At 42.8% G+C, this 22,455-nt stretch overlaps 1 protein-coding gene and 1 long non-coding RNA gene across 5 annotated transcripts in view; one reads left to right on the top strand and one right to left on the bottom strand.

Annotated features, from left to right (window-relative positions):
* Positions 1-599: 599 nt before the first annotated feature.
* LOC115608486 lies at positions 600-5,684 on the bottom strand. Its single transcript, XR_003991559.1, has 2 exons — positions 5,466-5,684; positions 600-1,570 (listed from the first exon to the last, which is right to left on the bottom strand). It is a non-coding gene; the product is annotated as an uncharacterized LOC115608486 (long non-coding RNA).
* Positions 5,685-6,057: 373 nt separating this feature from the next.
* The window catches only part of PTEN (phosphatase and tensin homolog), a 76,670-nt gene continuing 60,272 nt past the window's right edge, over positions 6,058-22,455 (top strand). For all 4 annotated transcript variants that reach the window (XM_030487349.2, XM_030487348.2, XM_030487345.2 and 1 more), the window contains exon 1: positions 6,058-6,759. In XM_030487349.2, coding sequence (XP_030343209.1) covers positions 6,681-6,759 — 79 coding nt within the window. In that variant the 5' untranslated portion in view covers positions 6,058-6,680. The remainder of the gene's footprint in view (positions 6,760-22,455) is intronic.

Below are 22,455 nucleotides of genomic sequence, written 5' to 3' on the forward strand. Positions count from 1 at the left end.
CTTACCTGTAATTCATACATTGTCTAGGGGCTTCCTAACAAAATTCAGCCTGCTCACTGGGGATCATAATTTGTTTGTCAAGAGCAGCTAGCTTTTTATACAACAGTAATTTTATTACGGGTCATTTTTAAATGTCATCCCTTGTACACGAACACTGATGCTTTACCCACTGAGGAGTCCACAGAAAGCCCTAGTGGCTATGATAGACAAGAACCCCTGGAGAAGATCTGCTGCTTCTACTCTGTGATTTCTCCACAGAATCTGCTCCACCAGCACCACCTCCGGTAGAGAGCGTGACACCGAATTTCCTTCTTTCAGCTGATCTGGCTAATGCCGAACCCCATGCACGGCCTCCAGTGATCCAGATGGGATGCCATCCACCCTCCCCATGAGTATCCATCCATCATCACATCGGTGGTGCATAGTGTTTCCACCATTAAATCCAAATGCAAAACCATACATTCTTACAGTGATTGTGATTTCACCAAAGTACCATTCCAGCAGTTTTGGTTTGGTTCCATTTATCAGATTAATATACACCATATCCCCCCCAAATAATAAAAAAAGTTTTGAAACAACTTTTCCTTCATCAGTATTGATGAATCAGTATTTCCCCTTTATTGTTTTGTGTGCTACAGCTCTTCCAAATAAAAAGTGTATTTAATCAGGAAATAAATGTATCAATGTCCATATTGATTTATACAAGGCCTTCCTTTTCCGCTGCTCCTCCAGTCTTTGATGGTAAATAAGATTATAATCTTTTAATTTTTTTTTTTCAATCTACATAGAATATGTGAACAGTTTCCCTTTGATGCTTTAAAAATAAACTGGATATAACCAGTGATACTGACAGCCTTTGCTATTAATTTGAGGCTTCTACTCAGTTTTGCAATCACCACTTTTGAATAGAAAAAGGATTATCAATCATCTCACTCTCTGCATTTCATGTGCTAGGAAAATGCTATTGTGTTCAAATTACCATTCCTGTAGGAAAATATTTAGGACCCTTCTGGTTTGTCTCCCACTCTGAAAAAAATTGACATCTGTTTTGCTGCAATTAAGGAGAAATGCAAACACATACACAAGTAATAAAAGCTCGAAACTACATTTTGTCACTGCTATTTGACAGCTGTTACAGTAACCTTTGAAATAAATCCTCTGCTGAAAAATACGATTTTTCAGAAGCCGACCAGAGTCTTGAAGGTGAGGTTGATGCAGAATGCAGAAATTGGACTGGGTCCTAAATTCTCAAAATATTGAGAGATTACAATTTCCTGAACAAGTATTTCTTAAAAATGGTGAGAAACACCAAATTCATCTGCTTTCCTAAGTACGGAGTCTCAAAACCTTTACACTGCTGAAGGCTTGACACAGGACTTAACTCATTCTGGAAGCTGATGCTACAGAGGTCTCCATGAAGTCTCCATCCCTCTCGTACCACTTTCCCTGTTTGCACAGGACTGGCCACAGTGAGATGTTGCTTTGCTTCTTTCTTAAGGACATATCTAGAAAGTGGTAACAAAAGTTGAAACTCATTCGGCATAATTTTTAATCAAATTTGGTTTTGCAGCTGTGGAAAAAAAGAGAACATTTTTGGTCGGTTTTTGTTTTGTTTTGTATTTGTTTGTTTTTTAATTGATATTGAAAAATAAGATTGCACATTTCCCCCCAAATTGAAAAATTTCAAATTAAATGTATGGATGACTTGGTTGGACTCCAGGAGATTGTAGCTCTTGAATACAGGACTACAAGGTCGCAGAAAAGACCTAATGTAGTTGGAAAGTCATCAGAGAAGGTAGGATGAAGGCCACTCAGTGCATGCACTGTTTTGCTTTGGACTGCTGGGTTCTTTGCTATGAAACATGTTTTTGGTGAACTTAATTCTCCAGTCAGTGCAGGCTGACCCAAGCCTTGCCAGTGACCTGAACAAGAGCAAGATGGGAAAGGAATGGTATACTAACATCAGGAGGGTCTACGGCGGCTGGAGGTAGGAAGGGGGTTTGCAAGTCACAGGGAAGAAAACACAAAGAGAGGGAATAGGGATGAAATGAGATAAGTAGAAAGCAAGGCAAAGAGGAAAGAACAAAATGAGAGATGGGGAAAGTAACAAATAAGTTGGTGAAAAGGGGAAGCCTAGGAAAAGCTTTATAATTGGGCAAAAGCATGTAGTCATTTATCCCCAGAAGACTTCCGAGTTTCAGCAACTTACAGATCAAAGACTTCCCAAGTCAGCAGATGTGTTGTATTTTATAGCCATTTTTTTTTTCCTGAATTTGTCTATTCTGTCCTTAAAAACTTTAGGCATCTGTGAGATTTTGTAGCCAAGTCCCATAATTTAACTTTATGCCATGACACTACCTACTTCTCTTTATTGTTTTGAACCTGTTACCAGTTGGTTTATCTGGAACCCCTACATTTTATGTTGAAGAAATAGCAAAGCAAGCAGTTCCTGTCCAACTTCTTCAGTAACTTAAGATTCTGTAGATCTTTAGCTAACTTTTTTAAGTGGGCCATCACCTGTACACAGAGTTGAAGATGGAGGCACAGCACGAATATTAACAGTGACATAATTATGTTTTCTTTCTCTGTCCTACCAATTGCTGGCAAAGTCCCCCAGGTAGGATCATGAGATTCAGCAGTGGCTGTTGTTAACAAAGATCACCACTCTTATGTTGTAATGGAGTATCTGTCCCAGGCCTTGCTGACACAATGGTCACTGATAGCTATCTACTGCTCAGAATGCTTTTTAGCCTTGTTATGGCTTGGAATTGGGAATCTAGCAATAGGACTGTCAATTCAGCCATATCAACTTCTTAGTGACATGTATGTAGACAGATGTTAGAAAGAGGAGGGCAGCCTTAGGACTTGAGGACTTTCAGAAATGTTTTCAAAGATGGTCTTGATTTGCTAGCTACATCTGTATTTGTCTATGGATAACCTCCGAGTCCAGGACCCAAAAGTAGGTTTAATGGGTTCATTTCATACATTTGAAGTTTGGGAAAGGACCAGTACAATCTCACTGCACACACACGAGTTGATCCCAAAATAACTATGACCTGCCAATGCAATCACAAAAACAAGGCACTGAGAGGTCTTGGGAGCAATGTTCCTAGCAGAGTTTGGAAGGGATTAATAAAATTGTCCTTGGTGCTGGCAAGATACCCTCCAGAACACTGCATGCCATTCTGGTCATCTTTGTTGAAGAGAAATAAATAATAATGAAACTGGAGCAGAAAATAATTGCTGAGATGAGGGAGAGAGCAAAGTTAGGGGAGCTCATCTAGCTTAGCATAGTCAAACAACTGCTAAGGGGGACATTTTTGCCTGTAAGCGCACAAAAAGTAAAAAGGGTAAATGCTATGGAGTGGGAGCTATTTAAGGCCAATGCTGGCACAAGGATAAATGGATACAAACCAGTCATAAATATATATTTAGCAAGAAAATCAGAAGAAGGTTCTGGGAACAGCTTCCCAGTGGGAATAATGGTGGCAAAAGATCTTAAGATGAAACTTGATACATTTATGAAAGGAATTATATAATACAGCATTTGCAAAGGCCGAATGGCTGCAGCAACCCAGGAAATCCCTCCACCTTATGCTCCAGTTTATTTTGAGCCCTTAAAGGCAAAGAGTAGCATTTCACCCTCCCATTCCTCTTCCTGCTCCAGCTATCTGCAGCCGGTCTTCAGCACCTCTCTTAAAAACTGTTTAAAGATTGAACAAGACACCGAATTTATCTTGCACTTCTGAATTCTGTTTTGCTGTTCCTCAAAAAGGAAAAGGAAAGTTTAGTAAAGCATTGCCTAATTTATATATGCATAAATTTGTATTTAATAAATCTTCTCATACATGTAAAGAACTATGCTTCACCCAAATTTTCCTACTTCCAGACTTGCTTATTAACCAACTTGCCACAGCATCCAACCAATTCGCAAGCAAGTGGTATTTTTCTCCAGGTCGCCCTGCTCAAATGTATTTGATAGCCATTCTCTAGGTAATGCAATTACTAACCAAACCATGAGAGATATCCCACTTGTATTCCTGCAAGGGACGTCTTCATTGTGGTCCAATGGGTCTAGCAAGATAAAAAGTCTCTTCAGCGAGGTGTCTTTCCCTGCCAGCCTCAAAAACATTTGAGGTGGATTTATGAATTAAAGCCAGGATCTGTCCTTTAGGGAGACACCTGCCTGGTTACATCATCTAATTTTCACGGAGAGAAAGAAAAAAGGGATGCATGGGTTCTCCTTTTCCCGTCAGGATGGTCCTTTCCGTGATGTATCTTTTCTAGTAGTATAGGAAATGGTTTCATTTAGCTTCTGGTTTTGTTCCTTGCAGATTTTTGGAGGTGCCCAGCACCCCTCCATATAACAAACAAATGCCTTCTCACTCCCTTAAAAGAGGCTTTTTTCAAAGGTATGTTATCTTTGATCTCACATTACTTGCTGTCCAATATGAAAATGACATGAAGATTTTTCATTAATATTTTTTTGAGGAAGGCCAATTTACAAATGTATTTGCCTAGCAACCCTTCAAATGCAATGTTTGGCTAGCTCTTTCCTGATCCCTTAGCAGTTGGGGCACATGCTAATCTTTGGCAGATTTCATTCCTGATGCTTTACAGAAGTCATACATACCAAGCTGCCTTAAAATCTTGTTTTGTGTTACCTCCATAGGCTAACATTTCACCTGTCTGCACACAAAAGGAAAACAATCAGAACATCCCCCACAATCTGCCGTACTAAATAATGAGAAAGATGGAAACTGGTAACTGAGACTGCAGCCAGCGTTCATAGCCAGCTCAGGCTGCCACAGGCTACCTGATGGTCATTTTCCTGCAAATCATTAACACCAGCAATGCCCAAAGGCCTAAAGGAGTTTTCTGCATAGAGTGCGAAGAACTCTGTTCAACGGGATTGATTTGCTAATGTTTTGAAGGAATTTCAAGGCTGATTTTGAGATTTAGAGACAGCACTTTTTCCGCATCTCGGTAACTGTCAGTCATGGGGCTAAACGGGGCGACAGAAAGCTCCACGAAAACAGCATGACCGCGACCGGTGAGCCAGCCGCCGTGATCCGGGGGGACACTTCCTCTCCCTACCCCGGTGCTCGGTCGCCGGCAGGACGGTGAGGCAGAGAGAACAGCAGGTGGCCCTCCCCCGGCCCCCTTCCTGCCCCAGGGCCTGGGCGGCTGCAGGGGGCAGTACGTGCTCACGATCGGAGGGAGGGCAGCGTCTCCGCGCCAGCCCGGGTCGCTCAGCCTTACACTAAGCCCAACAACGCCGGCCCGGGAAAGGGGAGAGAGGACGAGCCCCTGGCGGCGGGCAGACCTTCCCCTCCCCCCACCTCCCCGCGGGGCTCGGGGTCGCACCGTGTCCGTTCCGCTTCCCACTCGCCGGTTACATAAGCGCGGGCCCTCCACCCGGCCCGGGCACCTCACCGAGCGGGCGCAGCCGCCGTGGCACCTACCCGCGCTACGGGGCGACCTGACTGGGGAACGGGTTGGGGTGCGGGGGCGGGAGAAGCCCCTATCCTCTCGCCCGCCGCAGGCCCCTAGCGCCGACAGGCCACGGGAGCGCAAAGGGCAGGAGAGGCGCAGCTCCCGCGCCCCTCGGCTGTCGAGCCGTGCAAGCTCCCGCGGGCCAACCCGCTGCCGGCGGAGAGTAGAGGCGGGGCCGAGGCGCGCTCCCGCTCTGCACCTCACCTCGCAGCCCTGCCCGGCCACTTCCGCCCGCGGGGGGAGGGGCCGCCGCGAGCGCAGCGCACCGCCCACGTGACCTGTCGCAGCACCGCCGCTCGGCGCGGTGGCCGTGGCGTCTCCTCGCGGCGCTCGTATCCCTCCGCCCGCCGGCTGCCCGTCCCCGCAACGCGGCAGGAGCAGCGGGTGCGGCGAGGCGAGGGGCGGCCGGGGCGGTGGGTGGGAGCGAAGGCGGTGGCGGGGCGGCGGGGCGCGGCGGCTGCTAGCCGGTTCGTGGGGGACTACTTTCTCGGTACGGCGGAGGCGGTAGAGGGGGCGGGGCGGGGCTAACTCCCCTCTCGGAAGCTGCAGCCATGATAGGAGTCTAACGCTGGCGCGGCGGTGCTGGGCGCGGAGCAGGCTGGGGGGGATGAGCCAGGCCGCGCTGCCGGCCCGCACGCCCTGAGGAGCCGCCGCCGCTGCCGCCGGACCGCCGCGGAGCGCCCGCCCGGCGGCGCGGCCCCACCGCGCGGCTCCGGGCCCGCCGCCGCTACCGCCGCCCCGGGCGGGGAGCGGAGCGGAGCGGGGCGGAGCGGGGCCGGGCCGGGGGGGCGCCCCGCGCCGCTGTCACCATTGCTGGGGCCCGGAGCGCCGGAGAGCTGCTCTCTCCGCCTCCGCCTCGCTCGCCTCAAAGACGGCGGCGGCGGCGGCACCCTCAGGGACTCGGCCCGGCTCCGGACCTTCTCTGCTCGCCCGCCGCCGCCGCCGCTGCTGCTGCTCCCGCCCCGCTCGGCGCAGCGGCGGCAGGAGGAGGAGGGGGCAGCCGCCGGGAGCCGCCGCCGCCGCCGCGGAGGGAGGCGGGCCCGCCTGGGGCTGAGCCGCCGGCGCAGCAGGCCCCACGCCCGGGGCCGCCCGGCGGCCGCCGGCCCGCCGCCGCCTCCCGGTCCCGCGCCCCGCCGCCGCTCGGCCCCTGCGCGCAGTCCCGGAGCGGCCCCCGGCTGCCAGACATGACCGCCATCATCAAAGAGATCGTCAGCAGGAACAAAAGGCGATACCAGGAGGATGGCTTCGACCTGGATCTGACCTGTATCCTCCCGCCGGGGACGGTGCACGGCACCGGGCGCTGCACGTACAGCTATTGCATCAGACCTGCGCGGCGGTTACCTAACGCGCTTCCCGGTGCCGCTTCGCCGGGAGGCCGGCGGCTGCTGCCGGGGTTCGCCCGGGCCGCCGCGCCCGCCACCGCCACCGCGCCGCCTCGGCCTCCTTTTGTCAGGGCGGCCGCCGAGCCGGGGCCCGGCAGCCGGGCAGATTAACGGGAGCTCCGCGATGGCGAGGATTAACGTTAGCGCTCCTCGGCGGTTGCAGCCGGCCAGCCTGCCTGCTGGCGTGCCTGCTGCCACCCCCCCTGTCGCGGAGGTGCTGTCCACCCCCCGGCCTGGGGAGCCCCTGCCTGCTCTGGAGCAACGCCGGTCTGGTGCTTGCCTCTGGTTGTGTTGGTTCTTCTGGCACACATAGCAAATGTGCCTGTCCTGTCGTGACTCATGTCCAGAGTACTTTTTTTTAATATTTTTTTATTTTTAATTAGTAACTGGTCTTGAATTGCGAATAGCATGGTAGGTCTATCACTTGGATTGCTTCAATCTGTGCGGCCGGAGAGGTGAAGCTGGTGTCCTCTGCCCTGATTTTCATATCTTCAGTAAGGCAGAGTTTGTGCTCTGTTGCCATATGATGCAGCAAGGTTCTCGATGACAAGAGGTGGCAATCACTTCTTCCAAATTAAGAAATACCTCTTTGCCTAATGCGATGCATGAACTGCACTTTGGCATAATCTCAGATACAGTAAACACGAAGATGTGTTACAAATGAGAACACGTTGGGTCTCATTGAGGAGGATTGTTGAGAAGTGTAATTCTGAAATACGTAATTAGTATGCAATTATCACTAATGAGTCAAACCATAGAGAAGCATTGCTAGTGTATAGTTTTGGTGGCCTTTCAAACAGATGTGCCTTAGCAGTGACAGGTAGATGTTTAGCTTTGAATGCCTTGCAGAGTTATGTAGGGGCTGTGCTGTGGGCATAGTCTGTCTGTGGTGGAGAAGGATCATCACTGAGAAGTGAGGTTCTTGTTCCATAGCCTAAAAGTTGGGACTGAACTAGGAAAAATGAGTATTGACAGTAGTAGTCAGAGCTAGACTTGCCCCATAGAAAGAGTGCTTTCTGTTCTGCAAGAGGGTCAGGATGAAATCTATTGGGTTTTGGAGCAGTTACGCTTGTGTCATATCAAGTGCTACACATAAATCCAAATTCTGGGCAGCATCAAAACCAGTAACAGCTGTAACTAGCGCAGAACTTGTGCTGTTGCACTGAGCCTTGGCCTAAAATTTGAGTGGCTTTAAACTGGCCTGGAACATTCTTGACTTTAGCAGGTGGCTGCTGAGCTTTTAGTTAAAAAGCAACTGCGTTCTGTTTATGGTACTGATAAAATACATCTTTAGGCTTGCATTTTAAATGGTTGCACTTGATCGTTTTGTTGGCCTACAACTAAGACAGCTGTAACACTGCTGTAGGCCAGCGCAGCACTTACTGCTTGACTTAGTGACAGAAGTCTTGAGTTAAATTTTTTTTTTTTTTTTTTTTTGATTCTCTGAGAGATGAGTTTGCCAGGAACTTTGGGGTTATGAGAAGAGTTAAGTGGTGGCAAAACGATGAGGTTTTGGCTTCACAGTTGAAGAGATTGGTGTTTCAGATATCTTTGCCATTGGTAGGGAGAGATGGGGTTTTTTTGACCAAACCAGATCTTTTTAACTAGCAATTTGCTCTCAGCAACAAAATTGGTGAATGTTGAACCTTGATTTTCTTGCTCAAGGTTGCTAACGATATGCTGAATGGAGTTTATTGCTTATTTTTTACTTTTTTGCTTGTTAATTTTATTCTTAGAATTTCAAATTAGAAGTAGGCCACAGAACACTGGGATTAAGCTAGTTTTTTTTTTTTTAGAAGGAGCAGCTAGCTAAAATTTTGTCATGAAATTTACGGAAGAGGTGGGTTTTCTTGGGTTTGTTTTTTTTTGTGATTGCAAAAATCTCTGGAAGAAGCTTGTACTCAGTCTTGGTTTTCTTTTTGTTTTTGTTTTTTTTTTGTCCCGTAGCTGCACATTTTGAACGGATAATTAATGAATAAAGACTGCTGCCTGCACAGTGTAATGGCTTTGCTTGAAGGCTGATGTTGCTGCAGAAGTGAAAGTGTACTCTCTTTTTTTTTTTTTGGTATCACTTTGTGCAGGCTTCTTAGAGATGTTCTTTTTGTAGGGCTTTGGTGGAATTGTTGCTCATCATACTTGGTAGCTGGGAGGTAATCTCTTTACTTTACATGTAGAGGGAGGACCAAGCTGGGAGTTAGCTCTTCAACCGTGCAATGTTAGATGCAGAAAGAGAAAACTTGCTTGGGGAAGGTATGTGGTGTGTGGTAGGAGGTTCGATAGTTTAAGTTATCAAAAGTACCTGTCAACGTGTACTGGAGGTTAAAATTTTGAGACCAGACAAGCTACCATCTGCATTTCTGCTGCTGGTTAGCTTTGCTTCCATGTGCACCCATATCTGTAGGAGTGTCCTCTGTTGCTGATTACTGGTTATTTCAGTGTAGCTGCTTCTGTCAAGCTAAAAGAGAAAGACTCACATGAGCTGGGTAGCCCACTGATTTGGGCTTTTAGCCCGGATATAGGAAATAGAGATGTGAATGCCTCCTGCGGTAAATGTTTCTGTACAAGAAGTTCAGTGGTGGTGGCTGCAAAATACTCAATAGCTGGTGATTGCTACGCTAGCTTTGGGAGGTGGGGAAGAAAATGAATCTACAGTGAGTCCAGGTGAGGTGCCTGATGTCCAGCCTATATTCTATGCTCTGCCTTTTACCCATATTTGAGGGAGGCTTTGTGTCTTGGTGTCCTAGGTAGGCAAAGAGTTGCAGTCCTCATATTTCAGTCATGCCACATTCTCCCAAGGCATTGCAGGGAACACCTGGCTGCCAAAAGATGGGCTGGGTTAGGCACTGGAGTGCCAAAGTCCTCTTTGAGGACCTCTGTTGGTTTTGGTTTGGTTTGGGTTTGTGGTTTTTTGTTTGTTTTTTTTTTTTCCCTTCACTCTGTTGGCTGTGTCAAATCCTTTAGACTGATGCTGATGAATATATCCTACAGTACACCATGCTTGTGACTCTCAGTTCCTGATGAGTTGATGAAGATTTTTTCCTGTGTGGATAATGTAAGATTTTGGGAAAGGGAAATAGTAACTTCTCAAAAGCAGTAGTTTTATGTACACAATATGAGAATAGTCTTATGCGTTAATTATGAAATAAGTGTGTTTAAAAAACGTTGACATTTCTTTCTATCTAGTCAAATGTTCTAATCTCTCTGAACAGTCTTTATATACGTGTTGGAAAAAATATTTTGAAATTAGAAGAAGAAAGGGTTTTACAGATGGAGACATTAAATCAGCCTTATAATACTTCCGATAATTGTATTTACTGCTGATTTATTTGGGTTTCTATTTCATTTCTGTAGTACTGGATACCTTTTGGAAAGTTTGGATTAATGGCTTTCTTATAGGATGCTTGCATTTCTTCATGATGCAATGCCCAGCGTATTTTCTGAGCACAGTAATCTTTGGTATTTCCAAAATTCCGTGGCTTGGTTGACCATTTTACTGTAGAGAACAGTGGAAAGAGAACGCTTGCATGCAAGTCTCTTGCACATTGCATTGATTGCCTGTGACTTAAGAGACCCGTGCATAACTGAGTTTAGCAAGTGCCGTAACTATTTAAGACTAAAGTGGAAAAAGTCGTGTAACTGCTTCTTGTGCCCATGGTTAAAGTGTCTTGTATTTCCAGGCCTTCTGTTATGTGTGAAAATGGCCATCTAGCCTGAGCATAGGGTGGAGCATGCCAACCCTGATGCTTAATTGAAGCATGTGTAGCTCATGACCCACATAGTCATGTAAACTGCAGCAGTATTCAGTAAAGACTGGATGTTGGGTGCAGTTTATTTAAAAGCCTCACATGTAGTTTGTCTCATAATGAAAGGCAGAGAATGCTAGAATTGCAAGTGGAAGCCTCTTAGAATACCATACTGCTTTATGCTATTTGCAGTCCTAAAGCTCTTTGCATTTTTAATGAAATTTTAAATTATGTGACTTCACTCAAAATGGCTCAGCTTCCAGGAAAAAAATGAATTAGTGGCATGAGGTACATACCGTGTTTAAAAATAGAGCCCAAGTTGGAAATGCTGTTCGTTTAAAATACTTGGTCTCATTTTAAAATTGAAGTTTGTTAGATGCTTTGTAACAAGTTTTTCTTGCACACAAGCCCGGTAAGGGCTGGTAAGGTTTTAGAAGAAACTAGGAGAAACCAACTGGCAATGCATTTTTATTGGTGGAAAAGCATTTCTTTGTTCCAGAGTAAACCATGTTACTTAGCAGTGTTAAGAGCCTGACAGACTCGTTTTGCCTCTGGAGCCTGGGATGATCTTGGGTTTTGGACAAGAAGATTCATGCCAGTTTTGCTCTGAATTCATCTAAGAAGTCTGTTTGAATAGACAGCAGGAAAATGGTACTGTCTGGGGACTTCTTGGAGTTTGATTCAGTTACCTGCTTATGTAGGATGTATTTGATCCTGGGAAAATTGGTCTTTCTTCACTTAGCAAGGATAAAGATTTTTTAATTGTCCAGGTGGAGAAAGCAAGGTGGTGATAGATGCAGTTGTGTTCAGGCATTATTATCTTCTGAGGTTAGAGATGTGCTGGAGCACTTAGGTTTCCTCACAACCTAAAAGAAAAAAATTCCCCTTAACATATTGCCATAGTGTGTGCATACTTGTGGATAGTGGTGTTTGACAGCTGAAGCCTATGCACAAAACCCCCACCATCTGAGCCAGTGTTGTGTTGTGCAAACCTCGCTGCATCCATTCAAAGTAACCCCAACCCCTTTCTGCCCTGCTGTTTGACTGCACTTGCTCAGAAAGGGACTTGAAAGATGCTTGACAAATTAGAGCTCATCTCTTTGTGCTTGCTTAAATGTAGTGCAGGCTTCCTAATGAACTGCTTGATCTTGCATCATCAGAATTTTTTAATCAATGTGTAGCATTGCTGGAGACTGTTTGCACAATCAGAACACAAAAGTTAAAAAATAACTGCCTGTGCATACTTTTAAACTGACAAAAGCTGCAAGCTGATTCTTGGTTTCACGTAGCTCTGCTGTTGAAGTGATAGCTATATGTTCTTTTCAAGATAGGGAAAGAAGAGAGTACAGGTAACGTGGACACTTTACAAAATTTTCTTGTACAGTGACTTTTAGAAAAAAACCACAGCTGAAGCTAATCTTTATTGAAATCTGTTTGTAAGCTTAGTTAAATGTGTGTAACTTTCATAACATCCAAAGCTTTGCCATTAAACATTAAGAGGGTAATGCTGAGTAAAGTGTAAGCTTTACTAGGGCTGGTACTGCTTTGGGGCATTTCTTTTCTTAGGAAAAATCCAAGCTCCTCTTCATTATCTCTTACAGTAAGACTGATGAGGTGTTGACACTTGAGGTCTTTGCAAAATTACCTTTATTGAGGCTTGTCTGACTTTGGTGGGGACAGTTAGGTCAGTGTTGAGGGCTTCTGGAAATCCCACCTGTTAAGCTCTTGCTTTAGGTTTCAGTGTAATTGGTTGGCCATGCATCAACTCTGGGTCCAACTCAAGTCTTGATGAGTTGATGAATTTTGAAAGTACATCTTTCAAGGAACTTGTGCTAGTCAGAAAGGCCTTTCTGTTCTCAAGGTAATTACATGTGACTTCCACTGACTTCATGAGACTGTTAGAGCATATTTAGGGAAAGGATATAGCCTTGAGTGTGGAGCTTATGCAACACTTGAAATGGCTATTATTGCTGCAGTATAATACGTGTAGAAGGATTAGTTGGCTCTTGATGACTGCTAGGCTCGTGATCAGATTTCTTTAGGACAAAAATGTGTTTTTCCCGTGCTATCCAGTGCTACACTTACATCTCATTTAAGAACTTCTTTTAATTACAAAAAGTGTTTTGAAGTACAGTGACTGCTGTATTTGCTAAATGATGTGTTAAAACACTGTGTAGAGGAGTACAGAATTTTCTAATTTTCCTTCAGAAGAGGGGTGACTATTTTCTGTTCTCTTCCGTGTAGGATGATTTTGACACCTAAATCCTCTTTGTCGTGGAAGCAATTGGTATAATTTGTTCAGTAATAATGTAACTGAATGTGTTTTATTAACACATTGTTAAAACCCCTGTGCTAAAAAAAACATAAAACCATGCCAGAGCTAAATTTCAGAATGTAATATCCACAAAGTTGAAATTTTATGTATAGTTTCTGTCTACCAAGTTGCTTTTGCCAGTTGTGGATCTCAGAATAGTTTCTAAAATGAAATTATATTTTTAGTGGATTAATGTTTTTGCCACATTAATACTGTATAAGCTAGCAAATTATACCTCTGGTACTTTAGCCTAGAGTCTTCCCTCACAACATGTTTGAACAAGAAGATGGTTCTTGTATAATGATTAAAAGGACAATAGTTGCGTTCTGACAAACTGGAAGAAAAGGGAGGGAATAGGCAGCTGGGCTGTCAAATCCCTTAATTACATTACAGACCAAAGTTGCTGTCATTAGTCATAACTAACTCCCTTTTAAAGCCCACCTCCTTTCTGGTTTGAGTACCCAGCAAGTAATCTGGAATTCGGAGTTACATGTGATTTGTAGTCATTTACTGTGCCTAATGTGGGGTGGATATTGAAGGTTAATTATTGCGTAGCTTTTTCAGGAGGGTAAATGGGATATAGCCTGGAGTTGTGAGTGGTGATGGCTGGATATGCCTGATGCTTCATCTTAAAAACTAGGGTAGTTGTGGGCTCCTTTGATTTGGCTCTTCTGTGGAGGTTTTGAGGCTTAAAACTGTACACATTTGCGCATTTTGTGAGGTATTGGGATGATGATTTCCAGACTATAAGAAGGGAATTTATTTGAAAATACAGGAACATTCATACGTGGCCCCGTAGAGCATGATCTCTTGTGAAACATGAAGGGTTTGTGGGTGTTTGACTCTGCTTCAGGTTCAGAGAGTTGATGTTAGTTTTTGAATGTATCTTAGTCCCAGATGGATATTTCAGATGTAAACAAATCCTTGTTCCAGTTTCTAATTCAAGCCATCATCCTCTTTGCTCCTGTCGTCATCTGCCTCGTTTACCATCTCGCCTGTGAGGCTCTGGAAAAAAAAGTTTTGTAGAATGGAGGTAAATAATCATGCAATTAGGCTGTGTATCATGCTGCATAAATCTAGGTTATTTTAATAGCAATTTTTAGGCAACATAGCTGAAGTAGCGGCTCTGTGATTCAAATGGTAATTGACTGTTCAGCTAAAAAAATTAAACTCAATGCTCTATGTTTGGTATGACGGCTAGTGCAAAAGCTGGCATTGTTCCCTTGAAAGATGAAGTCCCAACTTCACAGCCGCAACGTGCGGCAGTGCATAAAAACTGCTTAATTTTTTTTTATTTTTTTTTTTTTAAGTAGCGAACTGCTTTAAGAAATGTCTTTACAATTCTGCCTTTGTGGAGCTGTACTATAATAGCTTTTAATTGCATGATTAATTTTCATGGAGGCCTCTGCTTAATTCATTGCATTGCCTGGGTATATATCAGGCTGGAACTGAAGAAGTGTATATTCTGTTCTCTTTTTTTTGTTTTTTTTTTTTTTTTTTAATACTAACATTTAGAGGAGAAAAATGCTAGATCTCATTAAAATGAAATTAATATTATCTACTTGGGGCTTGTTGGTTGAGAAGTGGTTTATTAGGATGCCCTTACGTCTTGTTTTGCTGCTTGCCTTTATCTTTTCTAGGATCACCACCCCCAAATTAATGTTTGATAAATTCATACAAATCATAGTGTTTGTAGCTTGTGTTTTATAAAGCTGTTTAGTGTGACATATTTGTCCTCCAGCCCGATAGCTTTTTTAAATTCCCTTGTCTCTGAAAGTTTTGGATGTCCTTTCAGACTTGCAAAAACTTGACAGTGAGCCATTTTTCACTTCCTGTCAGTAAATATCAAAGTAGTGACTCTCTGTGCTGGCTTCTTCTTACTGAATAAAATTCTTACATGTTTCTGTGGGTTTCTGAGGTTAAGATATGCTTATGTACACATCGGTGCTTTTTAAAAGGAGATTCTGCAAAGTGCGGTACTGTGCTGAGGATGTGTACCAGGGAGGTCCCGTACTCTGCCTTGAAAAAGTTTCTGTTAAATTTGGTTTGTGGGTGCAGATAGGTAAATTTGCCACTTCAGAAATCTTAAACTGAGATGCGCCAGTCAAGCTTCTCGTATATGATGCTTCCTACTGAGAAGATCCACTCGGTAGAATTGTTACCTTGAAGACAGCTGCTCAGCCTCACATACACAGTTGTCCTTTACCACTGGTGCAGCTCTTGGCCTCGGGCTGCTGTGTGTTGCTGCAGCTAGTGGGGATGCCAGGATAGGTATGGTAAGATGGGATGTAGCTTCTTCCGAAGCGTGAGCAGGAACAAAAATACTTCTTAACTGGACCTGTGCTTGTTTTCACGTCTAGAAACTTGTTGAGATTGTAGGGGTTTTGTTCAGTGCCTGGACTTGAGTAAGGAACTGAGGTCAAATCTTTGACTCCTCAGCTGAAGAGTTCTTTCTATCAGGTTTTATATGAATAATATAGTGTGCTGTTGCATGCTCCTGTTTCTCTTGGCTTTTTCTTAATGGGAAGGGTAGCTTTTTTTGTCCTGTACTATTGTTGACTATCTTAGAAGGATTTGCAGCTCTTCACAACAAGCCTGTATTTCCTTTACTATCTGAATGCTTTTGTGTCTTTATTTGTGATTCCAAACCATGTTGAAATGGAAGTTGAAGGCAACTTTTTCTCAGTCATTGTCAGAACAAGCTCTTCTGTAGAGTAGACATCTTTCATGCTTTTCTCTTACCATTATTTGTATTTGTGCTGTAAGGTTTATGAAGTTGATACCGTATTTTGAAGAAAACCAAAAACATGGTGCCTGCTTATTATGTAGATTACGTTGGGGTTTTTTTCCAGTTGTCTTGACTGTATCAGCTGTTGACCAAAGCCTCCATATGGCTGAGAGCGCGAGGACACATTTCATACACCTCACAGAAGAAGGGAGACTTTTGCTCTGGGAATACTTCCTAAATGGAATATAGTAAGCAGGTCCAAAAACCTTGCTATGTGATGGAAATGAGCTGTGGATGTAGCTGGTTCCTGCGACAGCCTGGCAGCAGCATCTTCAAGCACCTCTGATTTACTTCTTTGCACTGCAGGAATTTGAGTTCCCCTCCAGACCTGTTGTCAGCCCCATGACCTCTTTTGGACAAGTTTACCTCCTGGGTACAAAGGAGCTGCAGTTTTTTTTTCCTTGTCTAGGTTGTTGCATTTAAATTACAAGTGGAAAGATTTAAAAAAAAAAAAAAAGGCAGGGGGTGGAGGAAAAAAAAAATCGTAGTCGAAATATTGAGCATTAAGGGGTTAAATGCATTTCTTCTAAATCATAAAACATTCCTCTTGGTCGCATCTGAGTTGGTCTCTTTTCTTGTTCCTGGAGGCACAGATGGTAGAGTTGGCAAGTGCAGCTGGCTGGCTACAAGGAATCCTCCATTGCTCTGAAGAACTTTCTTCCTGTTCATTTCCTCTATACTTCCTGATTATCCAGGCTCATAGAAAAATAGTAAACTTACTTTGTGTTTCATGTTGGCTAATGGAAATGCTGCCTATTTAAAAAAAATAATATGCACATGTACAGGCTAAGCAGTATATGTGCTAGGGAGGGTTTCTGGATTCGGCTGGTATATTTTCCTATGTCCCTTTTTTTTTTTTTTTTGTTGTTGTTTTCTTTTTTGTAGGGACGCTGTCAAGAAAATGGCACTAACAAGAGCTTGGCCATTTGTCAGGACTCCCAAATCTGTTTGAGGATGGAGTGTGGACACTTCTTGTAACACTCCCCCTGTAGCTTCGGGCTGTCAAGCTGTTGAACGGCAAGAACAGGTTTTTGGTTTTTTTTCCTTGCTTTTACTATATGGACTTGTTTAAGCTGGAGTTAAAAGGCTTGAGGTTAGCACACTAACGTTTCATGGCTGGTAGGGCCAGATGCACCGCTACACCATGTGGCATGGTTACTGAAGTCAGAGTTCCTGAGAATTGCAGACAAATTGAGACAACGGAGCAACTTTCAGAGACTTCAAAGTCACATTGTTCCTCTGCTCATCGGTGTTGCTATCAAATGGGACTTAGTACTTGACAGCTTGGCCGTTCCATGCTAGAGGCTGGTTTCCTTTGCACTGTGGTTCTCTGCAGTCAGGAGGGTGATGGGTGATGGATAGTGGAGCAATACTGACAGCAGCTTGTGCGTGAATGAGGAGTGGGCTGTTCAGAAGCAGATGAAAGCAAGTACATGCCTTGCTTGCCTGAACTGGAAGTGAAAATTTGCATTCCTGGCAGTTGTGAAGCTTTTTTCAGGCCATAGATTCATCAATTTAAATCTGTTCTTTGTTAAATAAGATTCGTATTTGGAAACTGAGGGTCAGGGAGAAAAGGACCGTTGTCCTTTTATTTGCAAGTGTCAGGTTTGAGTTTTGCAGTACATTTTTAGCTCCAGAGCATTGGACAGTGACCATCATTCACAGCTTCAGGAACACTCAGTTTGTTTTAAATTTCCTTTTTAAAGAAAGGTGAAGTCTAATGCCTCATAGGTCTTCATGAAGCCTTTGATTCTAAAGGGGTAGTAGTTTTAAAGTTGTTTTTGTTTGTGTTTTGGTTTATAATCCCTCATCAGTGTTGGGTTTAAAAAGTAAAGCTTTATGTAAATTCTTAAGCACTGCATGCTCTAGCATGCTTATAAAACAGGAAGATTAGGTAATTTGCTTTCTGTTTTTCTGTTATAGCTGCCTTCATGAGCAGAGCGAGGATAAGGGATTAAATACATTGAAATAGGACTTCATAAAATTACTTAGAAATTCTAACAATGTTACAGCTACTGTTGATCATTGAGAATGTTGAGAATGTTGATCATTGCAGGAAAGGCTATAACTGTCTTTTTCGCGTTTTCTTGTGACTGTTAAAGAACTTAAGAGTTGGTAAATATTTTGGTATGCTTTTTTGGCCTCCTTCCAATATTAGGAAAAAGGCTGAATTTGTCATCACAATCAGTTATAGGACCAACACAAGTAATTTGCTTTTACATCTGTATGTATGTAAAATTTAAAGTGTATACTGCATATTCTTTAATTTGATCTTGGCATGATGTGAATATATAGACAGCTATTTTTGAAAGTGATTATAACTGCTGATTTGCATAACGGCACAGGATTTTTCTCATAGCAACTGGAAAGACTATCATCTTTAGCATGTGGGAATTACTTCGGGTTTTAAGAACAGTGTCTTGTTAAATCTGCAAACAGTATTAGCGCAAAGGCATTTCTGAAGTGGTGTATGGATTATTTGCGTTAGTATGTATTCAGTATTCACAAAGCATTGCTTTTTTGTTTTGGCATTTGGTAACTTAGCAAATTATTGGGTTGCTTTCATTTTAAGGTTACTTGGGTATAACGAAGTGTCATCTATGTTCATTTGAAAGCTCCAGTTTTGTAGTTAATAAGCAGCATGAACTTGAGTAGAGGATGGCATTTTAATGTTTCGCTGTTGTGTAGCATGTATCTGTCTCGTGTTTGCTTTTTTGATTCTGATCGCTAGCTACAATTCCAGCCTCCATGTTTAAAAGATTGACAAAGGAGTGAGCGCTTTAAAAATGGTTGAAACCATTTCTAGGAATGGGTTTCTTAGGAAAGGGCTACTTTGGCAAAACATGGCAGGACATATTTTATGTTTTTTTTAGAAAGTCCCTTTCGAATTTTGGTAGTTAGCAGCAGTTTGGTTAACTTCATTTTACATGCTTTGAACCGCCTCAATAAATGGCTGAGGCTTTTTCCATTTCTATTTTGCTTGTCTTAAAAAAAAAAAACAAAAAAAAACAAAAAAAAAACAAAAAAAAACAAAAACAAAAACAAAAAACCAAACAAACAAACAACAAAAAAAAAAAACCCAAACAAACCAAAACCAACACAACCAAAAAAACAAACCCAACCCCCCCCCCCCCCCCCCGAACTTGGAATTGATAGTGAACTTGTTGCATGCTTTAAATCATCAGTTCTTCCAGGTTTCTAAAATTATCAGTATCATTACCAATTTGATGATGACTCAGAATTCTTGCTTTGAATTTAAGCCTAGCTTCAAAACTCCCTTGTAAGAAATCTTGTCTTGTTAGTGAATACCTTAATTTCAGCTTTGGAAATCAATGTTAAATTAACTGAGGTATGAAAAACAATGTCTCTGAGCCAGTGAGCGTGGCTGGAGATAAAAGAACTTGCTGAAGATGATGCCCAGTGGACACTTGCTCCCATAACTGGTTTGGCTCTGTACTCTTCCCTGCAGTGATTGCTGGCTGTCCCTGAGGAGGACTGTTTCATTCCCCAGCATCAGGAAAAAAGCAAGCTAGCACTGATGCAGTAACAACCATCCCCTTCACTTGCTGCAGATCTTGGAACATCTTTTTGCAGGAGAGGAAAGGGTGGAAGAGCTTGGATTTTGTCAGCTTTTTCAATTAAGTGACGAAACTGCTATTTCTGCCCAGAGGTTTAGATCATCTGTGCGAACAGCAACAGCACTTCCACTCTGTTCTTCCATCTTGTTTCTTAAAGCAAAAGGCATTCTTCAGTTGCTTGAACCAACAACAGAGTTTTGAAGCAACATGCTGCTTTAGCATGCTTGCCAGAGCATATATTAAGACATAAAATGATCTTCACCAGCAATGCATATGCATTTGTCATAGTTGTTGCTTGCTTTCGTTCACTGCAGCTGAAGCCTGCAGCCTCACATGCCTGCCATGGAAAGGTACCATTTGCTTACTGCGGCCAGTGTCCTTTAACACCAGATCTGTTGCAGACAGAAGAGTGAGTCAGCAGTGGCCTGTGAATTACATTCCAGTCTAATACTTTGAGATAATAAGTAAGGTACTTCAGTATGCTTATATTTAGGCAGAAGAGAAGTTCGTTTAAAAAGCAATCATGTTTTACTAAATCCAGCCCCTTGCCCCCTTGGATACTTGTTTTTCAGCAGCACTTCAGTTTTTGTGCTGTCAGGTTGCAAAGTCCTAGAACATACAACACTTACTGAATCAGCATCAGTAAATTGATTCATGCTTCCCCCCCAGAGTAGTTTTCCATTTTCTTTTCTTACTGGCGTATTGTTAAACATCTTTTGCAACACCAGCTCTGGGTTTAAAAATTGCACCTGTAATGATGCACAGTTAAGCTTAGAGCATTCAATTCTTGCTGGCTTCCTATTTAAAAGAAATACATGTGGGCTGTGCATGTACTGCTCATGCGTTGCCCCTGAGGAGCGAGGGAGGAGAGAGGGGTCACGTGAGATGTGGGAGCCAAAAGGGGATCACGTTTTCCAAAAGTGTGAGACTGCCCTGGTTATGTTCGAACTTTTAATCTCTCTCTGCTTGCATGTTTTGAGGCTTTAGTGTTTGGACGAGTCTGTGAGCCTGCAAAGTGGAAGTGCTGCTGCTAAGATGTTCTGTTCCCTTTGCTTGGGGTGTCTGTCTGCTTTGCTTCCATCTTGCACCAGCTGGGAATCCTGGAAAGTATCTTGTGTCTTAGCCTCTTGGAGAGGAAAAGCCAACAGCAGAAGAAAAGCATCTGAACATAAACCGCAGGCTGAAACGCATGAAAAAAATGTGTAGTAAAGCTCAGGATTGCGAATGGAAATTTGAGCAAGTTGCATGGTAATTGTGGTGAAGTTTGGGCATCCATCTCATGGGTGATACTATAGTTGAAACTGAGATTTGTTTTGATGTGTGTGTCAAAATGAATTTATTTTACTCCTGTTGCTAGCATGAATGCTTGTCTTCTATGGAGAAGTGCTGTGGAAAGCGGGCTAATATACTGGATTATTTTGCTCTGGTAATTTATTTAGCCTTGCTGCTTGGAGCAGGACACAGTAGGAGGTGCTTTTGAGTATAAATGCTGAAACTGGCAGTAGGTAGAAATCAGGTTAAAATTGGGGAATGAGCAGGGAGTGATGGGGTGTGCTAGCTGAAAGGTAATTCACTGTTAATAGGCATAGAGCAGGCGCACGTGATTTATAACCAGTTTCTTCTGCTTATGGCAAGTAGTAACTGATAAAATATGTTGCTAATTATATAGTGCCTTTGTTAATTTAACAAAGAGGTGTGGACTGCTTGTGGAGTATAATGTGTTCAGAGTAGGTTCAAAGTTTAAGATTTATGTTATTTGATAGTATCTGAAGTTATCAAACACTCTGAAAGTCAAGCAACTTTTTTTTTTTTTTTTTTCCTCCAATATAAGCTTTTGTTAGGGTTTGTGCAAGTACAGAAAAACCTGGCAACCAGCTGAGAGCCCCTTTCAGTGTCAGTATTTAAGGCAGCTGTAGGTATTTATTTGGCTTTCTCAAAAGTTTTCAAATTATTCTCACTGCATAGATTTTTTTTTGAGTAGCCCAAGCAGACTGATATCTATTAATACTTGGATTACAATATCGTAAATGCTAATTCTTTTTTTGAGAGTAGAAAACATTATTTCAGCGTATTCAGTTCTTAATATTTTCCTCGAGTCATTTAGTTAACTGTGTAAATGCAGAACTTGGTCCATGCTGCTTCCCTGTAAGTACTTAGGCTTTTGGGAATTCTGCAAGGATGGAATAAAGTACTTTGTATCCTAGTTCAGGCTTTTCTTTGTGTATAAGTAACTGGAATATTGATATCTTGGAAACTGCTGCAATATTTTCCATTCCGATGATTACTCTTGGAGCTTTGTTATGTTTTAGCCATAAATATGATTCTTAGAATTGTGGAATAATTTAGGTTGAAAGGGACCTCTGGAAGTCACCATTTCAGCCCCCTTGTTTAAAGCGGGGCCAGCTTCAAACATATCATGCTTTGTTCTTGCTCCTTCTAAAATTAGTTTGAGGAGGAGTATGTTAATGTGGTAGAGTATGGTCTGTTTTTTGAGCTGCTGGTTTCATTTCTGTTTTGCTTTTCAGTGAAACTTCTTCACTACATTATCATTTCTAATAATGTTTAAAACTTGAGAGTACTTTCTTTTCTTGAGCTCTGTTTTTAAAAAAAATTAAATCCATATATGACTACACCGCCAAGAAAATAAATATCGGTAATTTTCTAGCAATTTACTGTGAATTCTTTACTACATTGTCTCTAGATGTAAACATAGAATTTTCTTAATTGGCATTTCTCTGTAGTGCTAATTTGGTTTTGCTGAGTTCTTTATCTAGGGTTGCTTTTGGCAAGTGAATTACAGGTAGGTCAGAATATTTTTCCAGGAGTGGGGAGTTGTTTGTTTGTTTGTTTGTTTTTTAGATAAGATACAGGTTCTTTTTCAGATCTGTACATTGCCATCTACTGCAGTATCTTGCATTTAGGCATTCACAGCTACCTTAGCAGCTGCTATATTGGTCCGTTAGGTAGAAATCATGGAAAGTGATAAGAACATTAGTGTAGCCTCACCAGGGCTTGCATGCCTGAAATGAACTTTTTTGTTAGTTTTGCTGTTTTGTGTGATATACCTATTTTGGGATAACCAGGGATTTGAACGTGGGTTTTAATTTGGAACATCTTGCAGTTTAGTCACACAAGACTATTTTAATAGTTTCCC

Source organism: Strigops habroptila, chromosome 5 (assembly GCF_004027225.2).
Source record: "Strigops habroptila isolate Jane chromosome 5, bStrHab1.2.pri, whole genome shotgun sequence".
Lineage (NCBI taxonomy): Eukaryota > Metazoa > Chordata > Aves > Psittaciformes > Psittacidae > Strigops > Strigops habroptila.